General features: G+C 41.4%; 1 protein-coding gene across 1 annotated transcript; it reads right to left on the bottom strand.

Moving 5' to 3' along the window:
• Window positions 1–13: 13 nt before the first annotated feature.
• pla1a (phospholipase A1 member A) lies at window positions 14–23,756 on the bottom strand. The gene is made up of 11 exons (XM_063499051.1): window positions 23,250–23,756; window positions 21,823–22,039; window positions 21,114–21,291; window positions 20,786–20,894; window positions 19,414–19,515; window positions 7,952–8,044; window positions 7,517–7,681; window positions 6,923–7,012; window positions 6,500–6,605; window positions 5,215–5,370; window positions 14–2,756 (listed from the first exon to the last, which is right to left on the bottom strand). Exons 1-11 carry the CDS (start codon window positions 23,314–23,316, stop codon window positions 2,669–2,671), a joined length of 1,371 nt encoding a protein of 456 aa, XP_063355121.1. The 5' UTR covers window positions 23,317–23,756; the 3' UTR covers window positions 14–2,668.
• Window positions 23,757–23,788: the final 32 nt, after the last annotated feature.

Consider the following 23,788-nt stretch of genomic DNA (forward strand, 5'->3'; position numbering starts at 1 on the left):
AATTCTTAACATTTAACTATTTGAATTAAAATTTAAGTCATACAACAAACCTTACTGACATCTTTTAACAGTTTGACATATTATTTAGGAGTGTTAACATTTTCCTTGTTACCATTTAGTCTTTAGGCCTTTAGGCCATGCTGACAAAATATCCCAAAATACAGTGACCCTGAGAGCGTAAATGACCTACAACCTAAGACAACACTGGCAAATACAAAAATGCTGCAAAAAGCATAGAACCCCCCCACAAAAGTTGAATAAAACGTGAAGGAAGTGAATAAAACTCAACAGATATTAAAGTAGAAAAAAACAAAATCTCACAACATAAGTGTTTTTTGGGAGACAATAATTTGTGAAAGTGACAGAAACCTAAACATGAAGGATTGCACTGAGACTCGTTTAAAAGAAGCGGAAAATTTATTTGTGTTGTGAGGGAGAAAAGTTGGAAGGTAATGGGTTTTTAAACGCATGCTTCATACAGTACTGTAGATACATGTTTGCTATTAGCCATATATCAGCAGAAGTCAGGTTCAGTGTACGCCGGTTATTTTGTTGTAGAATTTTGCAGTGATCCTACGGCCACAGTACACGGTGCATATGGTCAATTGTGTATGTGGAACAGCCAAAATTATGCTTCGCAATTAATATTTTTAAGCTAATTAGCATGTAATGCAATTATAGCTAAGCTAGTGAAGCTCAATTTGGGCCTTCTGGTATTATTTTGCTTGCGATGTTACTGACCCCATTGAAAAATGTTTCAGTGGTAAATCTCTTCAGCGAACAAAAATTTATTTCTGTTGTGAGGGAGAAAATGATCCAGGTAATGTGTGTTTTAATTGCATGATTCATGTAATACTGTAGCGACATGTTTGCTATTAGCCGTTGACTGTTAGCTTGGCACTTTCGCAGCTATTCTGTCACTTTAATGTCTTCCAAAAAACAGTATTTTGTGAGGGTATTTTTTGTTGTTGTTTTGGGAAGCTTTTGCGGTGTTTGTCCACTTTATTTTTTTCTGTTTTGCTAATGCTAATTAGCGCTTCCATTGTGTTTTTTGTGCTTTTGCTACATTTTTCCATTTGCTGGTGTTTTCTTCAGATGCAGTGCATTTGATCTTTCATGGCCTCTCTACCAAGAGTCTGAAATCTGCCTTTAACATTTTAAATACAGTAGACTATAAAATCAAATGTTTAACAAATTAAAAGACTCAGAGAAACATCTCTCCAGTAGACATGCTATCTTGCTGATATTTTATCAACATGTCCTCATCTATGAATTAGGCCCCAAATAAAATCATATTTACACTATCATATTGATTGGCACTGTAGAACTGAGGACAGGCAGCCTTCACTTTGTTACCTACCAGCACATTTAATGTCTAAAATGTCATTTCATATTTTGTGACTAAATTTGCTTACATTTCAGATTGGAACTGTTTTTTATTCAGATTTGATTTTCACGTGATTTAATGTTACATTTCACTTTTGAAATTTGCTTCACAAATAAATAATAGTAATTATTTTAATGAATGTTGATGTAATGTAGGAAGGTTGCTGCACATTTTCTGGGTCTGATTTTAAATAGCTTTGACAAAACATGATTTAAGTTATGAAACAGCTTAACATTGGCAGATGTACATTACAATCAAATCTTCCTTCAAGCTCTGGAAAGCATTTGGCTTTGTATCCTTGATCTTTTCAGACCTGTCTGGAACATTTTATGTACAAAACCTGCCAACTGGTTCTGTTGTCTTCTACCATTTCACTGCAATGTTTTGATGTGTCATGTTTAGATTAGTGATCAGATTACCAAAGTCATCCTTTTACATGTTCTCTGGTGATATATATTAGAAGCCTGATTTTTTAAAAATGTTTTTAAACATTGGTGTGTTTAATACACGGGCATAATGTGAATCACGGTATTTGTGTGTTATTGAATTCAAAAGATGAGTGATGAGACTAAAATGAAGTCTAAGTATTTAGAAAACATTCTTTCATGGGGCCAAAATTTCTCCAGATGATTTAAGTTGTTTATTTTCTGACTGTTAGCTTCCTGTCATATCTGTCCCAACTGCACTATGTAGCACTGTGATAATGCTCAAAATGATTCATGTTCCACCCCAAAAAAGTCAAAGTACACACAGATTCACCTCAGTGCAAAAGGACAAATCCTTTTAGCCCTGAAATCAGGAGAAAAGAAAGACATGGTTAAGAGTTTGTTGCTGCATTTAATGCTAAAAGAACAAAAAACAAGGGATTAGGATGTGAAACCAGACTGTTTGGTTTCATAAACACTTCAACGCTTTAGTGAGTATAGGCAAACTCTGAATGACAAAAAAGAAAGATAATTATAATATTAATAATATTGTACCGGAAATTCTGATAATGTAAATAACCTTTTTTCCCCCCAGTTTTAGTCATGATGTTAGAAAATCTAAGGATTAGCAAAAGTGCCTGAACAGCATTATGTCACTTAGAAGTTCAGGGAAAGGCTGCTTCTTCTGAATTAAATGTGAGTCTTTGGCTCCGCCCCCTGAGGTTGAACTCCAATGATATTTTCTCAAAATTAAACAAGGTATAAAAATGTGAAACCATCTCTGTGTTAGTATCTTCATAGGCCACATTGCTGCACACTATGCACTTTTCAATTGTTGTCGAGGAGATTTTTCTCTTTAGAAGTCACACAACTGCACAAGGTCGTGGGACCACGGAGCTCCCCGTCTGATGTTGATGTTGTTCACACACACAGGATCTTTGCGCCTGAAAGAATAAAAACAAAAACACCCACACTTGTGCAAAACAGACTTTAGTCCGAATGAATATATGTAGCATATTCATTGTAAGAATCCAGTAACTGTTTAGGAATCCCTGACATTTTTATATGCAGTGCCCATTTTCTGAGGCTCAAAAGTAACTGGACAGTTGATAAACTGTTTTTATGGCCAAATGAGCCCTGTTCCCTATAATTCCATGACAAATTAAGCAGATCCTGGAGACTATCCCAGCATACCAGCTGTCACAGGGAGAGAAGTGAGGTGCACCCTGGACAGCTCACCAGTCTAGCATTTGAAAATTTGAAGAAGAAAGAAAACTTTTTAGAAATGACCTTAAACAAATAAAGGAGGACTTTACTGCCCAATCAGCAGTACCAGCAAAAGACCATGGAAGACAGAAGAAGTAGATGACTGGAAAATTATTATCAAGGTAAAGAAAAACATCTGAGTCAAGAACACTCTCAGGGAGTTGGACACATAACCAGGGGTGCACAAAAGTGGTCCGCAGGTGCGCATGCGCTGTCAAAATAAAAGACGCGCACCACATAAGAAGTTGCAACACGCGTTTGCGTACATAAGATTTTCTGGAGGAGGACAGACATTTCCTCCTCTCTTAAACTCTCTTAACTCTTAAAGATGTCGAAGAAGCAAGCTCCTTTAAAGCAGTTACTTTGACGGTCCTCCACCTCCAAAGAAATGTCAGAAGGAGTCCAAACCGCAAAAGAAGCGCGTATTCTCGGAAAAGTGGTTGCAGGAGGTGAGCTGGCTTCAAACAAATGATGAACGCACAGAGATGTGGTGCAGAATATGCCGTGAAAATCCCACTCTAGCGCACAAAAACAGTGCCTTTTATATGTACGCAAACACGCGTTGCAGTTTCTTTTATTTTTTTTTTGACAGCGCATGCGCACCTGCGGACCACTTATGTGCACCCCTGCACATAACTGTCAAAGTCGACCTTCATGAATGGAAATACAAAAAAGGTGCAAACCACTGATTATACTCAGGAACAGTAAGGCCAGATTAGACCGATTAGAAAAACATCTGAAAGAGTCTGCACAGTTCTGTAGACTCTGTAGCATGACCAGATCATGCTTTTCAGTTACTGAAGATAAAACTAAATGCAAAGACACTCACAAAGAAGCAGCATCTGAAGGCAGCTGTAGGCAGGAAAACAGCTTTGGTAATGTCCATGAGTCCTACACTTTAGGCAGTCATTGACTGCAAAGTATTTTCATAGAGTATTAAAACCAGTCCTTATATTTAAAATTATGTTAGTTTGTCCAATTACTTTTCAGCTTCTGAAAATGGCTGTAAGTCTTCAACACTCTGCACTACAATCATATCTTGATTGATTTAAAGTCCCTTGTGGTGGTGTACAGAGGCAAAATTACAAACATGGTGTCAGTGTCCAAATATTGATTTTTAGGATGATTAATGTTGGCCTGTTAGCCTTTTTTGTTCATAGAAAGAGAGGCGAGATAAACAGGAAACACTGGGGCGAGAGACGAGATGGCGCAATCATGAATCATGTGGTCAGCTCTCTACACTCCCCGAAGTGAAATAAAGAACTATTTAAGCAACTTTAAGCACATTTTTGATACTGGCCAAATTCACACTTTCTGCAAAAGGTTAGATTTGATCTGAAGCTCAAGTAACTCAAATTCCAGCTACTGATCACAAAGAGAAGGCCGCCCACTAGTGATCTCTGAGGAACAGTAATGCTCTGTAAACTACTCTAAAAGGGTCATTTCAGGTTTATGCCAACCTAAGGGTGGGACAAAAAGCACAGAATGAATGGATTTTACATTTTGGACAACACTGTGTGTTACTGGCACGGTCTGGTTTCAACTCTCTCTCATATCATGACATAACCTTTCAGCAGACTGCAGGACTGGCACATTAAACAGCTGACAGACCTGATACTATTCTCTAGTATGTCCGTTTACCCTGTTTCTTAATTACCTAAAGAGAGAACACCATCGCTGGCATTTCTGTAGAGCAATTTGCTGTAAGGCTTTGGGTGACAAAACAACAACATGTATTGCTGAAAACTATACCTTCATTGACTCATTGCAGCAACGTTTGCTTCTGTTTGTCCAAAGTACTGTAACAGGAAACTGCAATAACAACAAACTGAAGCTGTGTGTTTACATATTTTGGCAAATTTATCATCCAAAGACAGCAGGGATAGACTCCAGACTCCAATAAGAAGTTAAGAAAATGGAAAGGATGGATGGAATAAGCAATTGTAGCATATATGGAGCATACAGGTGTTTGCCTGTAAATCTTGCCTTGTTAAAATTCATTGGTAAATGTTGTGTTTGACTTTTTATGTGCTACAGAACATATTAAAAAAAGCACTCCAGTATTTGTTTCAATGAGAATAGGACCCGGTGGCTGAACTGAACTGTATTTATGTGCATGTTGTGTCTGCGTCCTACCTGAGAGAGGGAAACTCAGTCACACAGACAGACTTGACGTGGATCTCTGCCTGTCTGTAGAAGCGAGCTCCTGTGTTTGTCAGCCTGATGGAGTTGATTTCACACTGGGGGGTAGAGTGAGCCATCACCGTCCTGTACACTGTTGTATCTGTCTGACTGTAATACACACATGTAGTGCATGTGAAAATAATAAACCACACAAGATGAGACAGGCGCTTTCACACAATCACATTTATCATACTGGGAAGTCACAGCTAAAACAAACGTGGTGCCATTCTTCAGATTTAATAAAAAAAAAAAGACTAAACTCACTAAACTTGTGCTCTGAAAACATGTTTTCCCAAAACTTTTCCCATCTGAACTTTTCTGGCACAGTACTCTGCATCTAGCAGAGCCTTTACACATACAGTACATCTGCTAAAATAAAAACTGAACACTCAACTTTTCTGGTTAAAAAAAAAATACACAAAAATTGCTTACAAAGAATGACTTGTAATACATTCCTATTGAATTTAATTTACCTGCAAACTGGTATGAAAATACTACTAATATTCATCACTGTCTTTTAGTCTCTGTAAACATAGGAACAACTATCTTTATCATGTGGTCTTTTTCCTCATCCTTGCTTTTTTCCCTCTTATTCAGCAGTCACTGAAATCTCAGCTCACCTTCCTTTACTGTATGTCTTCAATCAACTATTTAGGCACTTTGAGCCTCTTGATACCAAATAAGCAGTACTACAACCATAAGCCTACATGTGCATCATCATATAGCCCCAACTTATCATCTTCTAATGGTAGCTTCCAGTAGGATAATGCTAAACATCACAAATCAAAAAGCTGCTTTCTCAAACAGGTCTCATGAAAGTGACGTGCTCATGAAACCATAACCTGCTCTGAATTCAGAAGGACACTTTGGGATGTAACAGAAGTGGAGATCTGCAGCAAGGATGCACAGGTACAAAACCTACATGATGCAGTCACCTCATGTGGGATCCGCAACATCAAGAACAGATGCTTTTTTGGGAACGCCGAAACTGTTGATGTACTTTACCAAATAAAGTGCATGTTCAGGGATTCAGATCCTGAATGCAGACATTTTTAAAGTCAGATTTTTCTGCTAGCGATGAGTTTTGGTCATTCCTAATTTTTTAATTTGTTCTTTTTAGGCATGGAACTGAATACAGTACATCCAACTGTACATATTGTACTATTCATTAACTTTAAAGAGTAAGTTCATTAGGATCTAGGCAATGTGAGATGCATATGATATTTGTGATACTTACAGCCTGAGGATCTGCTTTGTTTCCAGGGTTTCAGCTGTCAGAGTCACTTCAATCTCAGCGCTCTTATCCAGTTTAGAAACTTCCAACTCCACCAAGATGTGGTGAGCTGATCAGGGGAACAGTGGGAAAAATTTCATTTTAAAGTACGGTAAAACAGGAATTGTTAAACCGTGCTAGTTAAGTAGAAAGAGGAAATCTTGCTATTGGTGGGTTGGTAGGGAAGAATCAGAGTGCATAACCGATTAACCAATTTCTTAAGTTAGCTGCCTTCTATGTGTAGTGACGAGAGGTTAAGTCTGATGAACGTCATTCAAACTACTCAGAGTTTTAAATTTTTCTTAACAGGAGATACAAGAAGATAACATTTCTTTTTAAGAAAAAATGAAAAATTCCCCGGTCTCACAAATACACTGCAACACTCACCACAATATGGCTGTGAAGAAGTCGTGAGGAGGAATAGCTTCTGCTCTTTGGGAATGGGAGATATAGATATCCCACTGTTTTCTGATAAACCTGGAACACACATAATCAAAAGGAATGAATCAAAAGTAATTTCACGTGCAAGTATATTAAGCTGAAACAATAAGAAGCTGTCAAAAGCTGACATGTGACGGTGTCGGCTCCACTGGAGGTGGAAGCAAAAAAGAACCTATCCAGTTCACTTTAAGTGAGATGCCATAACAACTTTATAAATACTTAAGATTTACTTTATAGTTAATAGACTGTATTGTTGGAACAAGTGTTTTGCAATAGCATGGAAGAACCACTGACAGCAGCAAGTCTTGTAAAAATAATGAGGCAGCACTATAGGCTGCAGGACTATTAATATAACTTATAACTCAGTGTCATATTAATCTCGAGGTGAGAAACGTTTTTATTGTAGAGAGACAAATGACACTCCCAAAATATGCACTCACAGCTTTTCACAGTAAGACACAGGATAGTTAGAAACTAACAGCTGATAAAAGGGAGCAGCAGCAGTCTGTGTGCTGCAGGTGGTCACCCACGTGTTATTACCTATTACTGGACATTTCCCTCTGAAGTTGTCGCAGTCCATACAGCGTCCCTTCAGGAAGTCCTCATAGTTGGAGCACGGGATCCCCATTAACGGGCACGAGCCGTTCAGCGCGCTCATGTAGACGTCCAGCGCCCTCATGTGGTCACATATCACATAACTGTACACTAAAAAATACAAGAAAACTGACAAAATATAGAACTACTAAGGGAGACAGATGTCCAGAGACTCTCATTAAAGTAATGGGAAAAAATGTCCAGACGAAAAACTGGCTCTGCTCAAAATCTACTCATCTGTAACTGGAATTTCATTTATAACTTCCGAGGGCAAAAAAACAAGGGCGAAAGACACCAATGTGAAAACAACAAAAAAAGAGCTCCTTTCCTTCTAGTTCCCCCCTCTCTTTTTGTTTTTGTTTTAGTGGGTCTTGAACTTACTTGAGTCAAACCTGGAACGTGCACATCCAATCTGGTCCTTCCCTCCATTCAGAAAGAAGTCCACATGGCCAACAGGGATGGAGATGCCAAAATCTGATACAGAAGAAAACTGTCAGCAATTTGTTGCTACATTGCACTGCAAACAAAATTTCAGGTATAAACACAATGTGATTTTATCAGCTGTAATACAAGTGTTAATAAATACAAAAGACTTCCAATGAACTAATAATACAGCTGTTAGCTACTGTTAGTCTCTGTTAGCTGTTATTAGTGAAACTTTCTTTGAAGTGAATGAAACACTGTTGGACATGGACACATGAGCGAACAAAGTCTCATAGGATGCGAGAATGTAATCAAACTGTTTATCAGAGGTAAAGTGTGATTTTTAGGAAACTCAAACCTAGCTTAGCTAGTATACTTAGCTAAACTCAGCTGTTAGCTGGTGTTGTGCCAAAAAGTGATTTCTAACTGTGTGTGTGTGTGTGTGTGTATACATGTTTACACCTAATATCTTTGTTTATATTCATAAATAGTTTGCAGTCAACAGAATTTACAAAAGGGGTTATATATAAAGTAAAGAAATTATCTGTTTTGCAATTATCTTTATGACTGTGTTATTGTACATACTGTGTTGGGGAGTAACGGAATACATGTACCGCCGTTATGTATTTAAAATACAAAATATGAGTAACTGTATTCCGTTACAGTTACCGTTTAAAAAGGTGGTATTTAGAATACAGTTACTTTGTTGAAATAAATGGATTACACGGCGGTACTTTCCTGTTTCATGTTGTGGCGGGTCAGGACTGTTTGGGTTTTGTTTGACAGCTATGTTATGTTGTTCCAGGCGGCAGCGTTACGGTTGCCATGGTTACAGGGTGACGCTCTCTCTCTGCGTGTTTCCTTGGTGAGAGAGCGCCTTTTTGTTGTTGTTGTTGTTGTTGTTGTGCTAAGCTAATTGACTATGTGCACCGCATGTTAGCATATGCTACTTCCGGTGCGGAAACTCCTGTGGGGAGCTTTGTTTCCGGTGTCCTATTCGCGCCCTGTTTACGGTCCAAAACAAGTTAAGTAAATGAATGAATCAAGCAGCGATTTACATTTCTATAGATGTCTTGGGCATTTACCCAATATATCTGTAAATGATGTTCATCGACTTGTCGATATTTTTCCCCCGCGCCTCTCTTTTTCTCAAAAGAGAAAAGGGATTCAAATGTTATATTTCTCAGTATCTGTAAACAGCGGTCCCTCGTTTATCGCGGGTGTTATGTTCTAAAAATAACCAGCGATAGGTGAAATCAAGTAGCCAATTTTATTTTTTGACTGTGCAAAACGTTTCGTGGACATACAGTACTGCACTTCAGAGTCACACTGCTAGCGATCGATGCAGCGATTCTGTACTGTACAGGAGAGACGTCACGGAGGAGATCGTCTGCAGCGATCAGGACGCAGGACACAATGTGATGTAAAAAAAAAAGCATGCAAACTTGCACTAAAAAATCTGCGAAACAGCGAGGTGAAAGGTGAACCGCGTTATAGCGAGGGACCACTGTAATTTTGAAGGTAAGTCACAACATACCCTTCGTAAATACTAATGTATAGAAACCCTTACCAGCAATCATTCATTTTTTGTGTGGCTTTTTTTCACGGTTTGTTAACATGCTGTGTAGGTGTGTACTTGACTAGCTGATATCGACATAACGGGGAAACATCTGGTTTGACTATTGTTCACCTGTAGTTTGAATGCTGAACATTTGCCTGTTTAAATCATAAGACCAGTCACTATACAGAGATGTGCTTCTGAATGTGGACGATGTGTCTTCTGATTCTGTAATGCAGTTCTGCTTGTGTTGAGTGATGTAAACAACCGATGGATCTAAACTCTTTAAACGTCAAAATTGATCATTAGATTTTTTTATGACACAACAGTGGTGAGTGTTGCCACCTTCTGCTCTTTGTAACTTAACGCGATCTTTCCGTTTTCGAGTTTTGGACATGATTTTGGAGTATATCTTCGCAGTAGCGATTGACCGCAAAGTAAAGCTACCGGAAATGTACAACCCCACATCCGGTCTCAAACCAGGAAGTTAGCATTTTCTCGTGCACAGGGTCAATAGGCAGAATGCTACAGCTATAGTTCTAAAGAATGTAGCATCATGGGCAGTGTAGTCCGTGCTGCAGGGAGAATGGACTGCCATACCCGTTATGTGTCTGTGAGCGCGAGGAGGGAGAAAAAGGCGAGTGGAAAAGTACGAGTTGTCATCGGGCAAAAACGGGAGCTGGAAGCATGTAAATATAATAATAACCACTGCAGCCAAGAAGAGTGCCTGACGAGCACAGTTGTAAGTACGCTATTAAGACTCGACTGTACGCTGTGTTCGTGTTTTCCTCCGAAACAATAAGTTCCGTTGGAGCAGCCTTTCAACGCCTCTCTTTGTCTCTCGCAAGCAAAGTTGACCCAGACAACAAAGTAAAGCTATTTTTCGGCTACGAGCCCGACACGGAACCCGCCGTATTAGCCAGAGGTCCCTTTACTATGGTTCGGAGCCGCGGACCTTCAGTAACAGTAATAAATCACAGCAATAGTACATTCACGTAGTTGTAAAAAGCATGATAATATATTAAGTAATCCAAAGTATTCAGAATACGTTACTCTCATTGAGTAACGTAACGGAATACATTACAGAATACATTTTGGGGCATGTATTCTGTAATCTGTAATGGAATACATTTTAAAAGTAACCTTCCCAACACTGCTTATAACCAGTCCAGTCTTTTTTGGCAACTTAAAATATCTTTATAGCTGTTATATTTGTTGCCGTTTCTGCTGCCCTCTTGGCCTGATCTCTCTTGAAAATCATATTTTTAATATCAATGAGAATTTTACATATATTTTATTTATGAATGTTAAAGTTGCTTCACCAAAAACTGACTGTAGCTTCTACCTGATGACAAAATGTTCTTTCTGGCTTAAAATGGCTGTTAATTGAGATCATTCATGAGAGATATGTTTGATATGTTCGATATGTCTGGCAGTAAGTAGTTGCAACAATGCTGGGGATAAATAAGCATGTTTATGCATGCATCTCTGTGTTAAGACCATTACACAACAATGTATATGGTAAATGGTAAATGGCCTGTATTTATATAGCGCTTTACTAGTCCCTAAGGACCCCAAAGCGCTTTACATATCCAGTCATCCACCCATTCACGCACACATTCACACACTGGTGATGGCAAGCTACATTGTAGCCACAGCCACCCTGGGGCGCACTGACAGAGGCGAGGCTGCCGGACACTGGCGCCACCGGGCCCTCTGACCACCACCAGTAGGCAACGGGTGAAGTGTCTTGCTCAAGGACACAACGACCGAGACTGTCCAAGCCGGGGCTCGAACCGGCAACCTTCCGATTACAAGGCGAACTCCCAACTCTTGAGCCACGATCGCCCCTATTGTGAAAAAACAATGTGAAATTCAGATTTTTTTGCGTAATGCACACACACACACACACACACACACACACACACACACACACACACACACACACACACACACACACACAGAGAATGGGTTTTGTTTTTGCAGAAAATCCACCCTTAAAAAAAATCCATTGTGACAAAAAAATAAAGTCAATATCAAGCCATGATGAGACATTCTGGGTTCATCCAGAATCCAGTTCCCAAAGCAGCAGCAGGGTTGGATAGTTTTTGTACATGTTTCATGTTGGCCAGTTTGAATTCGTGCTGGCAGAACTGGGACCACATCTGAGGAGGCAGAGAAATAATCTCAGAGCTGGCAGACCTGGAGCAGTGTCTAGCTGCGTGTCTGAAGTAAAATAGTATTATTTTACTATTTGGATATTCAGTACCAGTGTGCACTTTGAGTTACAGCACACTTGTTGACAAATGCAGTGTTCTGATTGGTCTGATTGATTTTTTTAGAGCTACAAAAAAAAAAAAAAAAAATCAAGCTTGGTTTGAAAAAACTAAATGGCGCAAATTTCATGTATATTTGGACACTGATACAAGTTCTGTTTTTTTTTTTACCTGTTTACTGAAACATGGACATGAATGTAATATGTATACTCTAAGCCTTTATTTGAGGGTATCCGCATTCAAACGGGATTGAGAGTTTCAGCTCCCCCTTGTGTTGTCCTTGGGTCAAAAATGACCCGTAGGTGAATGGCAAACAAGTATATGGGAATCCTGAGGACAACACAAGAGTTAACATGTGGCACTCTCTTTTTAAAGAGACCAAAGTAATTTGAACAATTGACTCAAAGGCTATTTCATGGGCAGGTTTAGGCAGTTCCTTCGTTATGTCATTATCAGTTAAGCAGATAAAACGATAAAAGGCCTGGAGTTGATTTGATGTGTGGTGCTTGCATTTGGAAGATTTTGCTGTGAACAGCAACACAAAGAAAGCACTGGTGACCTCAGCAATTCACCCGGGTAGTGTTAGAACCAGTGGACAGAAATACACACACACACACACACACACACACACACACACACACACACACACACACACACACACACACACACAAATCACATCTTATCTATCATTGTGTGGTTCCTTCTCTGCTGATCCTTTCAAGGCTCCATAGTCTTACCTAGAACATTCTGATACTGGTCCAAAGTTGTCGAGAGAATAATTTAATGCGTATCTCATATTATTTAATTGTAATACCTGTTACAAAAGTGGCGAGCCAGCCAGGAGCCTAGTTAAGTGTCAGCAGTGAAACATATCTCAAACATATCTCGCAGCCAGCAAGTAGTGATCCCACCCGAGTCCAACACATTGGCGGAACTCAAACAGCAGGTGGCATCTCTTCAGAGCCAGCTTACCGCACTGATGTCAAAGAAACCCCAAAAGTCCTCGAAACCCAAGGGGAGCGCTGAGCACCCATCCAGCCGACCAGTACCACCTAAACTTAACCCTAGAGCACCAAGCTGGAAGCCATCCAACCCAAAACAGAATGCTAGGCCAAAAGCCTGGTATTGTTTCAAGTGTGGTCAGGATGGCCATATTTCCTCAACTTGCACTAACGAACCAAACCCCACTCTCGTTGATGAAAAAAGAAGTCAGTTAAGAGAAAAGCAGCGTCTTTGGGATGCAACAGACCATCTAACTCCCAATGAAAATTTTTAGATGTAGCCTCAGTTGTAGGGCAAGCTGAGGCTGAAGCAGCTCACCAGCGCCCTGTTAATAAAGACGCTACACCTAAATTAAGTGCTGCTTTGAACCAGTGTAATGTCAGGAAACACCTTTCGAAGGTTTCCCCAAAACTGATAGGTACAAAGAGTACATGCCAAGTGATGATCCAAGACAAAAACAGTTTAACTGTCTGATTGACACAGGTTCACAAGTGACTACGGTTACCAAGTCCTTCTTTGATCAGCATCTGTTTGAAACACAGATAGAGCCACTGTATGATCTATTGGAAGTTGAAGGTGCCAATGGGTTACCCGTGCCTTATTTGGGCTACATTAAAATCACCATCACCTTCCCAGAACAATTCCTGGGGAAGGAGTGTGATGTCCCAACCTTGGCCTTAGTGGTCCCAGACAGTGGAACATCTGGCTTTCATGTACTGATTGGTACTAACACCCTTGATGTTGCATATAACATGCACAAAGAGAAAGGTCCAGTGATCCACCACACTTCAGCAGATGGCTACAAGACTGTGCTGAAAGTATTACAACTGCGAGATGAACAATGTCACGACAGTAACATTGGAGTGGTGAGGATGCATGGGAAAGAAAAGAAGGTTGTTCCGGCTGGAGAAACTGTTGTTTTAGAGGGAACAGTAGCAGTCAAGGGATTCCAGTCGGAGAAGTGTGTCATCGTGGAGTACCCTACATCATCTCTGCCTGGAGGACTTCTAGTAAAGACCTGCCTCCTCAACATACCGACCAGATCCCCATGCAGGCTACCAGTTGTGATTTCTAATGCGTCTGAGCACGACATAACTATTCCGGCCAAGAGCGTGATTGCTGAGCTCAATGCAATCTAGGCTATTCTACCGCACAAACAGAGTGCGACGGAGGGTCAGGAGCCAATCAAGCTACCTGGATCCAAGTCCCCTGATCAACCTAAGCTGGTCTTTGACTTTGGGGAATCTCAAATTTCTCCAGAGTGGAGAGACAGAATTGTGAAAAGGCTGAATGGCATGCCTGAAGTCTTTGCCATGAATGATATTGACTTTGGGAGGACAGATAAAGTAAAGCATCACATCAAGCTGTCTGACCAAACACCATTCAAGCACAGGGCCCGGCCGATCCACCCAAACGATGTGGAAGCCGTCAGAAAACATCTTCAAGAACTTCTTGATGCTGGAGTGATTCGTGAGAGCGAGTCTCCATTTTCATCTCCCATTGTTGTGGTCAGGAAGAAGAATGGTCCAGTTCGCCTCTGTATTGATTACAGGAAGTTGAACCTGCAGACAGTGAAGGACGCATACGCACTCCCAAGGATGGATGACACTTTCGCAGCACTATCTGGTTCCAGGTGGTTCAGTGTTCTCGACCTCAAGTCTGGTTATTACCAGATTGAGGTTGATGAAGCTGATAAGCCCAAGACTGCCTTTGTCTGCCCGCTTGGTTTCTGGGAGTTTAATCGCATGCCTCAAGGAGTGACGAACGCCCCAAGTACCTTCCAGAGGCTGATGGAAAAGTGCATGGACGACATGAACCTGAAGGAGGTTGTAGTTTTTCTGGATGACCTGATAGTCTTTTCGAGGACTTTAGAAGAACACGAAGCCAGACTCATCAAGGTTCTCAACCAGTTGAAGGAGTACGGGCTGAAGCTGTCTCCAGAAAAATGCAAGTTCTTCCAGTCTTTGGTTCGTTATCTGGGACATGTGGTGTCAGAGCGGGGAGTGGAAGCAGACCCGGAGAAGATAGCAGCGTTAAAGACCTGACCAGTTCCTCAACGCCTAAAAGAGCTGAGAGCCTTCTTGGGATTCTGCGGGTACTATAGGAAGTTCATCAAAGGCTATTCAAACATAGTAAAGCCTCTGAATGATCTGACATCAGGGTACCCACCTGTTCAGAAGCATTCCAAGTCAAGAGACAAGAGTGGGCAGTACTACCACCCAAAAGAACCATTTCTGGACCGTTGGACACCTGCCTGCCAGCAGGCCTTTGAAATGATTATAGACAAACTGACAACATCCCCAGTTCTAGCCTTTGCAGATCCCGCGTTGCCCTACATCCTACACACGGATGCAAGCTCCACTGGCCTCGGAGTGGCCTTGTATCAGGAGCAGGAGGGGCAGCTGCGTGTTGTTGCCTACGCTAGCAGAGGGTTATCACGTAGTGAATCCCGCTACCCTGCTCACAAGCTCGAGTTCCTGGCATTGAAGTGGTCTGTGACGGAGAAGTTCAGTGACTATCTGTATGGCAATCAGTTTACAGTGGTCACTGACAGCAATCCTCTCACTTACATACTTACTTCTGCCAAGCTCGATGCGACCAGCTATAGGTGGCTGGCTGCACTCTCCACCTTCTCTTTTAAGCTCGAGTACCACCCTGGGAAACAAAATGGAGATGCTGACGCATTGTCGCGACGCCCTCACAGCAATCTGCGTGACGACCTACCATCTCAGAAAGAGTGGGACAGGATACATCGTTTCACTCAACATCACCTATCTGACCCAGGAGACATTGAAGTGGTTAATCCAGAGGTCATTCAAGCCATTTGTGAGAGACAACTTATCTATTGTGCCGACAATGCAATGGACTGTGATGGTAGTATCTCCCTGGTTGAGAGCCTGGCCATTTCTGCAGATGCGGTGCCTGACAGCTTTGGTCATGAGGACGGGCTTGGAGGACTACCCATCATCCCAAACCTTTCAGAAGAGGACCTCAGAGACAAGCAACGAGCTGATCAGTGCATTAAGCATGTCATTTCCCAGATTGAGCACGGAGTGAAACCACCACCTAGTCTAAGAACCGAGCTTCCAGATCTGCCTCTCTTGTTGAGAGAATTGAACAAGTTTGAGCTCCGAAATGGCATCCTCTATAGAACACGCCTAGAAGAGGGACACCCACAACATCAGTTAGTCTTGCCTGAGAAACTTCGGGACGTGGTTCTGAGAAGCCTGCACGACGACATGGGTCACACAGGAAAGGAACGCACAGTGGATCTAGTCAGAGCTAGATTCTACTGGCCAAGAATGGCTTCGGACATAGAGAAGAAAATAAGGACGTGTACCAGGTGTGTGTGCAGGAAAACTCTACCAGAGAGAGCTGCACCTCTGGTGAGTATAATGACGACGCGACCACTCGAATTAGTATGCGTGGACTTTTTGTCTGTTGAACCGGACAGAAGCAACACAAAGGACATCCTCGTGATCATTGATCACTTCACCAAGTATGCCGTAGCTGGACCGACACAAAATCAAAAGGCTCGAACAGTTGCAAAGTGGTTGTGGGACAATTTCATCGTCCATTATGGATTCCCAGAGAAACTGCACAGCGACCAAGGTCCTGATTTTGAGTCGTGGTTGATCAAGGAACTCTGTCAGATTGCGGGCATCCGTAAAACGCGAACAACACCATACCACCCAAGGGGCAACCCGGTGGAGCGCTTCAACCGCACTCTATTGGACATGCTTGGCACTCTGGGAAGTCAAGAAAAATCCCACTGGAAGGACTTTGTAAAGCCGTTGGTCCACGCGTACAACTGTACCAGGAGTGAGGTGACTGGGTTCACACCATATGAACTAATGTTTAGACGCCAGCCGAGGTTGCCTGTCGACCTCGCATTTGGCTTACCGGTGAAAGAACAGCAACACAAGTCACATTCCCAATTCATACAGGACCTTAAATCTCGTCTTGAGCAGAGCTATGAAGTTGCCACAAGGACAGCTGCCAAGGTAGCTGAGAGGAATAAGACTCGGTTTGATAAGCGAGTGAGTCCTTCTGCTTTAGGCGTTGCCGATAGAGTACTCGTCAGGAAAGTGCGTATTCGAGGAAAGCACAAGCTCGCTGATAAGTGGGAGTCCACAGTCCATGTGGTAGTAAAGAAAGCTGGAGACCTCCCAGTCTATACAGTTAGACCAGAGAACGGCAAGGGTCCCAAGCGCACGCTGCATCGCGACCTCTTACTCCCATGCGGATTTCTTGCTGCACCGACGGAGGAGCGTGCTCAGCCCAAACGAGCTAAAAAACCTAGGATGCGTCAGAATACTCCAAACAGCAAAACGGAGCTTAACCAGTCTTCAGATGAGGAGGACATTGTTCCCGTTGCCTGGTTCGAAACACAACTAGTCTCTGAGAGGACTGGGTGTGCTGCAACGCAAAATGCCCCAAGAGACCTAGGTTCCAGTCACGCCAAGAATAATCTGACCTCAATCTCTGCCGAGTCGACGGAAGTTCCGGAAGGTGCCAATGTTATGCCTGATGTCACATCAATTTACCATGAAACACTAGATCAATGTGGCGATGAGCAGACTCTAGTTGATGGTCAGACCTCATCTCCTGCTGTGGACGTACCAGCACCTGAATCCCATGAATTTGTGGGAGAAGCAAAGATGATTGATAATGCATCAACTGAATCTGAGGGACAAAGGACGTAGCTGGATGGCAGTTCAGGGGAAGAGGAGTTGCTTAACGAGGTCAAGGACTTAAGTGAGGACCAACCTAAAGAGATTCCAGTCCTCCCAGACAGGTTGGAGAATGTGACGAATAATCCTGGAACTGAAGGACAGGAGGAGAGTGGTGAAGTAGAGGAACGAGCTGACACTGATGTCCATATCAGGAGGTCTGAGCGGGATCGTCAACCACCAATGAGGCTCGACTACACTGAATTGGGGAAACCAATTGTCACCGTGGTAAAGTCTTTCTTCTAAGGGTTGACCGCTGCATGGAATGACATGGTAAATGAAGGTGAAGCACCTGCTTCTTCTCTTGCCTTTCCCCCCAAGAAACATTTGTGTGAACCTTGTCATGCACAGGGACGTGCATGAGTTCAGGAGGGGAGAGTGTAACCCACATCAGGTTTGTGGGTTCTGCTGCTGAATAAGGTTGGAGGTGTAATTTCCCTCCCCGCCACTAGGAGGCGAGTATGCCTTGAGATGACTTTCTGTTAGTCAACATTTCCTGTTGTGAAAGCCATTACTCATGAAGCAACTGCCAAATTAGCTGAAAGATCCTGGATCTGAAATCTGTGAAATGCGGCCGTGGGAAGCTGCGTCAGCCGGGCGAGCTATCTTCACCACGAGCTCCGATTGGTTTTTGACCAGGACTGGATCGTTCAAGATCTGAACCCTGTGGGTTCAGTGGCGAGCCAACCCCAAGCGAGTGACTGTAGACGGACCAGAGTACGGTGTGGCCAGCCGTGGGATCCATCTTCAGCGAACCTCAGGACTATCACTACATCCCTTGACACAGATAAGACTAACACTTTAAAAATCCACCCGGGTAGTGTTAGAACCAGTGGACAGAAACACACACACACACACACACACACACACACACACACACACACACACACACACACACACACACACACAAGGAACTGTAATTTCTCTTTCCAAAGAGAAGTGGACTGAGCAACAGGAGTGGAAGCTCTTTAATTGAAACTCTTTGGAGAATTTCCTTAAAGAGGATGTTTGGTTTTGATTTTATTTTTGGGCCCTTTAATGTGCGTTTGTGCACTGTAGGAAGCCGGCTTTAGACAGGCAGGGTTTGTAAACTTTACAACTTTCAATACGGTTTCTATTCAAATCACATCTTATCCATTATTGTGTGGTTCCTTCTCTGCTGATCCTTTCAAGGCTCCATAGTCTTACCTAGAACTTTCTGATACTGGTCCAAAGTTGCCGAGACAATAATTTAATGCGTATCTCATATTATTTAATTGTAATACCTGTTACACTGGACTTTGCTAAAAAACAAAATCTTAAAAAAGCCAGCACAGTTCTGGAAAAATATTCTTTGGAAAGATGAAACCAAGTTCAACTTCTATTAGAATGATGTCAAGATAAAAGTATGGAGAAGGCGCGGAACAGCTCATGATCCAAAAAACCCACAACATCTGTAAAACACGGCGGCGGCAGTGTGATGACTAGGGCGTGCATGTCTGCCAGTGGCACTGGGACGCTAGTGTTATTTGAAAGAGGAGGTTTGATTGTTCTTGAGAACATTAGTCTTTCAAAGCTTTGATGACTTTAGGCATTTTGAATAATTTGCACATCCAATGTGTTTTATCACACCTCAAACTCAAACAAAAGCACATTTATATCTTTGTGTGCCTTAGTAAAGCGTAATGTTACAGTTCCACAGTTGCTCTTTGTTCATAATTTCCAGTAATGAGAAAAAAACAGAAGTCATCAGCCTGGCTGATCTGTCGATGATGCTTTCTAAGGGGTTTCATGTAGTTACAACAACAGTAAGTGGTCTAAGCCATGTTAGTGATGGAAATAAACTTGCAGGTTAAGTTAACGTTTTCTCACAGTCAGAGTCTGTGTGGATGGCATCCACAAACTGAGCGTCAGAAGGGTCCAACCGGCTATAGGTGTCCGCTCCTTTAAACATGGGTCCAGCAGGGTCCAGGCCTGTTTGAAAGTTAAATATCTTTGAGATTAAGCACATGCCATGCAATTTTATATTACTAGAAACAACAAAAAGAGTCATTTTTCTCCAGTAATCTCATAATGAAAGAACTTCATCTCTAGGGAAACTATGGTCAGTGTAGTACACATTGGTTCATTGTCCTGTTTTGTGTTTAAAATGTCAAACAGTGTCCCCATGCCCTGGGAACACAACTAGTCTTTTTATATGAGGTTTTTAGTTGGATTTTATGGTTGTAGTTTATTCTCTAAATATTCAGTGACCGTTTGTAAGGCAGAGGTTTGGCAGGACTGAAGAGCAAAAAAAATGGGAACAGTAGGAGAGAGGAAGCAAGAGAAAGTACATATTCAATTAAATGTTCAGTAAACAGTGAGTTTAGCTGCAAACAGCATTGCAAAAAAATAAGTAAATAAAAAATGTCCTCACTTTCTCCAGCATAGCTATTTTTTTTTTTTTTTAGAAATCTTGTTGTGTGTCTGCCTTTTGTCTTAACCCAGACACAAAAATCCCCTATCACCTCATCTTAATTTGCCTTTCTTTGTCTGGGGATAAACAAATGTATTGGTTCAAAGCTTTAAAGTTGCTGAACTCTACCAGTCACAAAAACCAATAACAAAATCCAAACAACCGTCCTGATTAACTGACCATCAAACCAACAAGCAAGTCAAACAACCATTGTGCCTGCCAACCAACCAACTAACCAACCAACCTATCCTGTGGACCACCCATTCAATCAACAATAAGCTAAGGGAACATTTAGAGAAAGCTTTTGAATTTCTTTATTCATCAGCTTGGTGTCATTTTCAAATTTTATTCTTGTTGGGATCAGTCAAGCCTCTGATTTAACCCCGCACAAGTCTGTGTCATCAGACAAAAAGACCTGATATTATCAACTGAACAGTGGTGTATTGTGCTGGTGGTGCTCTGCTGAAAGGGACTGAGCCTTGTCAAAAAACTTCACAGTGTCTCTTTTCAATGTACTGTTGTTCTTTGAAGAGCCCTGCTAATTTTTCAGGGTCACACTGAGATCTGTGAGAGCCTGTGCTGTGAAAACCTTCATTGTCTTCACTCCTGTTGTCTCCTCATTTCTGTAAACCTAATACCAGCTACCAGCAACCTAAACTTTATTTCCACCACAAGGAGGATTATTCTGAGGTGGAGCACATGTGCAATGACTTTTTAAGTGTGCAGCTGTGTTTCCAATTCAGTTTTACATTGCAAGAGATAATATGTATGTAAGGTGTCTGAACTCACCTGTGATTCTTCCTATTTTCCCTTCGAACAAAGTTCCCACAAAACCAGCGACATGTGCCCCGAGACTGACCCCGATAAAGTGGAAGGATTCGAGTCTGCAGCCATGATTCTGTTGGAGAAGACAATCGCAAGAATAGACTCTGTATTCAATATAAGCAACCACAAACATATTTTTGTCATTTGTAGAATGAAAAAAAAAAAAAACTCTTGCAGACTTTTTTTCATAGACTACATAATATCTAGAAAATACTTCTGTTAATTGTGCTGAATTACATTTACATTGCTCAGGGTCGTAATGTGGCTAACGAGCATTTGAACAGCTTCGCACCTGCAGCTGATTGATGAGGACAGAAATCTGTATGGCCACCTCTCTGTGGATCTCTACCACCAGGTTGTAGGCAAAGGACGCACTGCGGACCCAGTCCACCACCACCACATTCACATCTTGAGATCTTAAAAGCGCCTGGCCTAACCTCTTCACCCAGGAGGGCTTACTCCCCCGGGCCCTGCAAGGATGGGTTGCGGTCAGAAGGCCATTAATAGCATATTAATATTAAAAGTCTAGTTAATAACTACTAAATTCTCTTTATAAACTACACTAAGCTGGTGAGCGTAAAATGTCAATACTGAACAATTTTGATAAAGTCTAGATAACATTTTTAGTTGGTAATACTTGTGGTTAAGTTAAATGTAAATAAGTTAACACTCTTTTTGTTAATACAACTCAAAATTTATAACTAAAAAACCATTAAATAAGCAGAGAATCTCCATTACTTTTGCCTATTAAATCTTCCAAGGAGACAGTTTTAATGTCTTTTCATATTGAGCAGAACAAGTCATTACGCTTGGCAACACTTCAGTTGAAATAAACCATTTATCACATTCGAGTGACAATGAATGGAAAACATCAACTGTGGCTGTTATTCTAACATAACTGGTGCACAGAATAGCAATAGCACTGATCCGTCCAAAACTATTACATTTGTTTCATTTGAAGATTCAGAGGCTCGTACTCTGAAACTAAATAAGGATCTCACCTGTACCCGTGGATGATAACCTTTGTAGGACGCGAGGGGTTGAAGTAGGAGTTCTCCATGGTGAGGGACGTCTCATTGAATGCTTGTGGACAGTCCATGTTTTTCCTGGTCAGCAGCAGATACTGGACGTTCAGTCTGACTCTTTGCTGCTGGTATTCCCGCCATGTGATGTTGTTGAGATCAGCACAGTGATTATCTTGCTGCCTTTCATCTGAAGCTGGTAGAAGTAGAAGGGCATAATACATACTATGTAGTTGTTGTTTTAGCCTCACTGTATCATGAAATAAAACTTGCGGGTTTTGTATTTGACAGCATTGTGATTACCACTCTTCTACTACAAAGCCATGCTGTTGTAATAGATGCAGTATGTGTTTTACCATTGGCTTGCTAAAATATGCACAGCGTGGATGGGTGTATGTGCTGCTCTAAAACCTATAGACACATTTAAGGATTAATGGCGCTTTTCCAGATGTGTAAGCTGCCAGTTCCACAGACACTAATGCACCCCTCTACCATCAGACTTGCAGGTTTTTGAACTAAACGCTGATGACAAGTTGCATGGTCCTTTTCCTCTTTATGGAAGGAAGAGTCCATGTTTTTTCAAAAGGAATTTCAATTTTTGATTAGTAAATGATTTATCTCAGTTTAAACATTTGATGTTATTGTGAAATGTGGGTTCATGTGATTCACAAATCACTGGATTGTGTTTTTATTTACATGCTGCACAGCATCCTAACCTTTTCAAAACTGGAAAACCAGTAGTCTTCCCCTTTACTTCAAACATCACATAACAATTAGTGTGGCAGTCCTGTGCAGCTTTAAGACTTTGGCTTTACTATATTTGGAAGTAATTATTTAAAAATTTTCTCTACTACGTTTATCTGACCCCTAACGTCACCAGTAATTTACAACACACATTTAACCAACATTTCTCAGTCTTTCAAGCTTGTGACGTTTTACTATGAAGCAGTGCCTAATCGGGACTTCTTGACACGTTTTATAGGTCTATGCATATTTAATGATCAGATGATTAACAATCTAATAATGTCAGCCATAGTACTATATTGGTCACTTCAGGCATTTTTCTGCTAGGACAATAGCTTCACTTTTGACAGCCATCTTTAGGACATTTTACTGGTAATACATTAAGTATTACCAGTAAAATGTGAAATTAGCATTTTCTTCTTTGATTCTTACAAAGACACTTGGAAGGCAGATAGCAGAAAAAAGAATCCCACTTTACTGTGGAGGACAAGTTCCTCGTTTTATATATGGTGCTATGTGTTACGTAATCACTGACTTGCGACAAAAACTCACATAACACGGTCCCTGTTCTGTCTTTCAACCCTCTTTGCATACATATTTGGAATAACTGTATGGAAAAATGATGCAGCAGAGCAAATCTCCTTCATTGGCACAGTACTTACCCACCACCACTGATGTGATGTAGACCGACAAAACACAGAAGAGGAAGGTTTTGCGCTCCCAAAGCATTTCTGTGGTGTCAGTGAAGTGAATGTTGAAAGTAGCTGCCAGGAGCTTGTTAGTTCTTAACGGTGCTCAGCTACTCTCTTTAGCTCCCAGCTTGGTGATCAGCTTTTGGCTTGACTAAATCCCAGCTCTGTGCAGTGCTGTAACACTGAAACAGAAACTCAGAGTTTATCTGGCAAACATCAGGGGTGAAGCAATGCTGGAATCCATATAAAACAGGCCAAATTAGTCCAGAATATAAAGACCCGGGTTCACTGTTTCTTTTCCTCTAACGTTCCACTTTTAAACTGAACGTATCCACAACAAACCTCTCGGTGTCATTTTCTTTTTGTTCATCGGATTCAATTAGGGGGCGAGTTTTCTTTTTTATTCCTTTCCCAGTCAGGGTTTGCTCTAAAAAAGTGGTTGAAAGTCTTTGCCTGGTGGTGAATCCATGACCTCATTTGTATTCAATGGCTGTTTGTTTAAAAGGCTG

Source organism: Pelmatolapia mariae, linkage group LG16_19 (assembly GCF_036321145.2).
Source record: "Pelmatolapia mariae isolate MD_Pm_ZW linkage group LG16_19, Pm_UMD_F_2, whole genome shotgun sequence".
NCBI classification, from domain to species: domain Eukaryota; kingdom Metazoa; phylum Chordata; class Actinopteri; order Cichliformes; family Cichlidae; genus Pelmatolapia; species Pelmatolapia mariae.

Excerpts from the sequence above, each read along its gene's own strand:
- pla1a (XM_063499051.1), bottom strand. The coding sequence starts at position 23,316 with ATGCTTTGGGAGCGCAAAACCTTCCTCTTCTGTGTTTTGTCGGTCTAC. Across the intron at positions 20,895-21,113 it reads TCCTCATCAATCAGCTGCAG|AATCATGGCTGCAGACTCGA; the intron begins GTGCGAAGCTGT and ends CTTCTCCAACAG. Across the intron at positions 5,371-6,499 it reads ACAAAGCAGATCCTCAGGCT|TCAGACAGATACAACAGTGT; the intron begins GTAAGTATCACA and ends TGTGTATTACAG.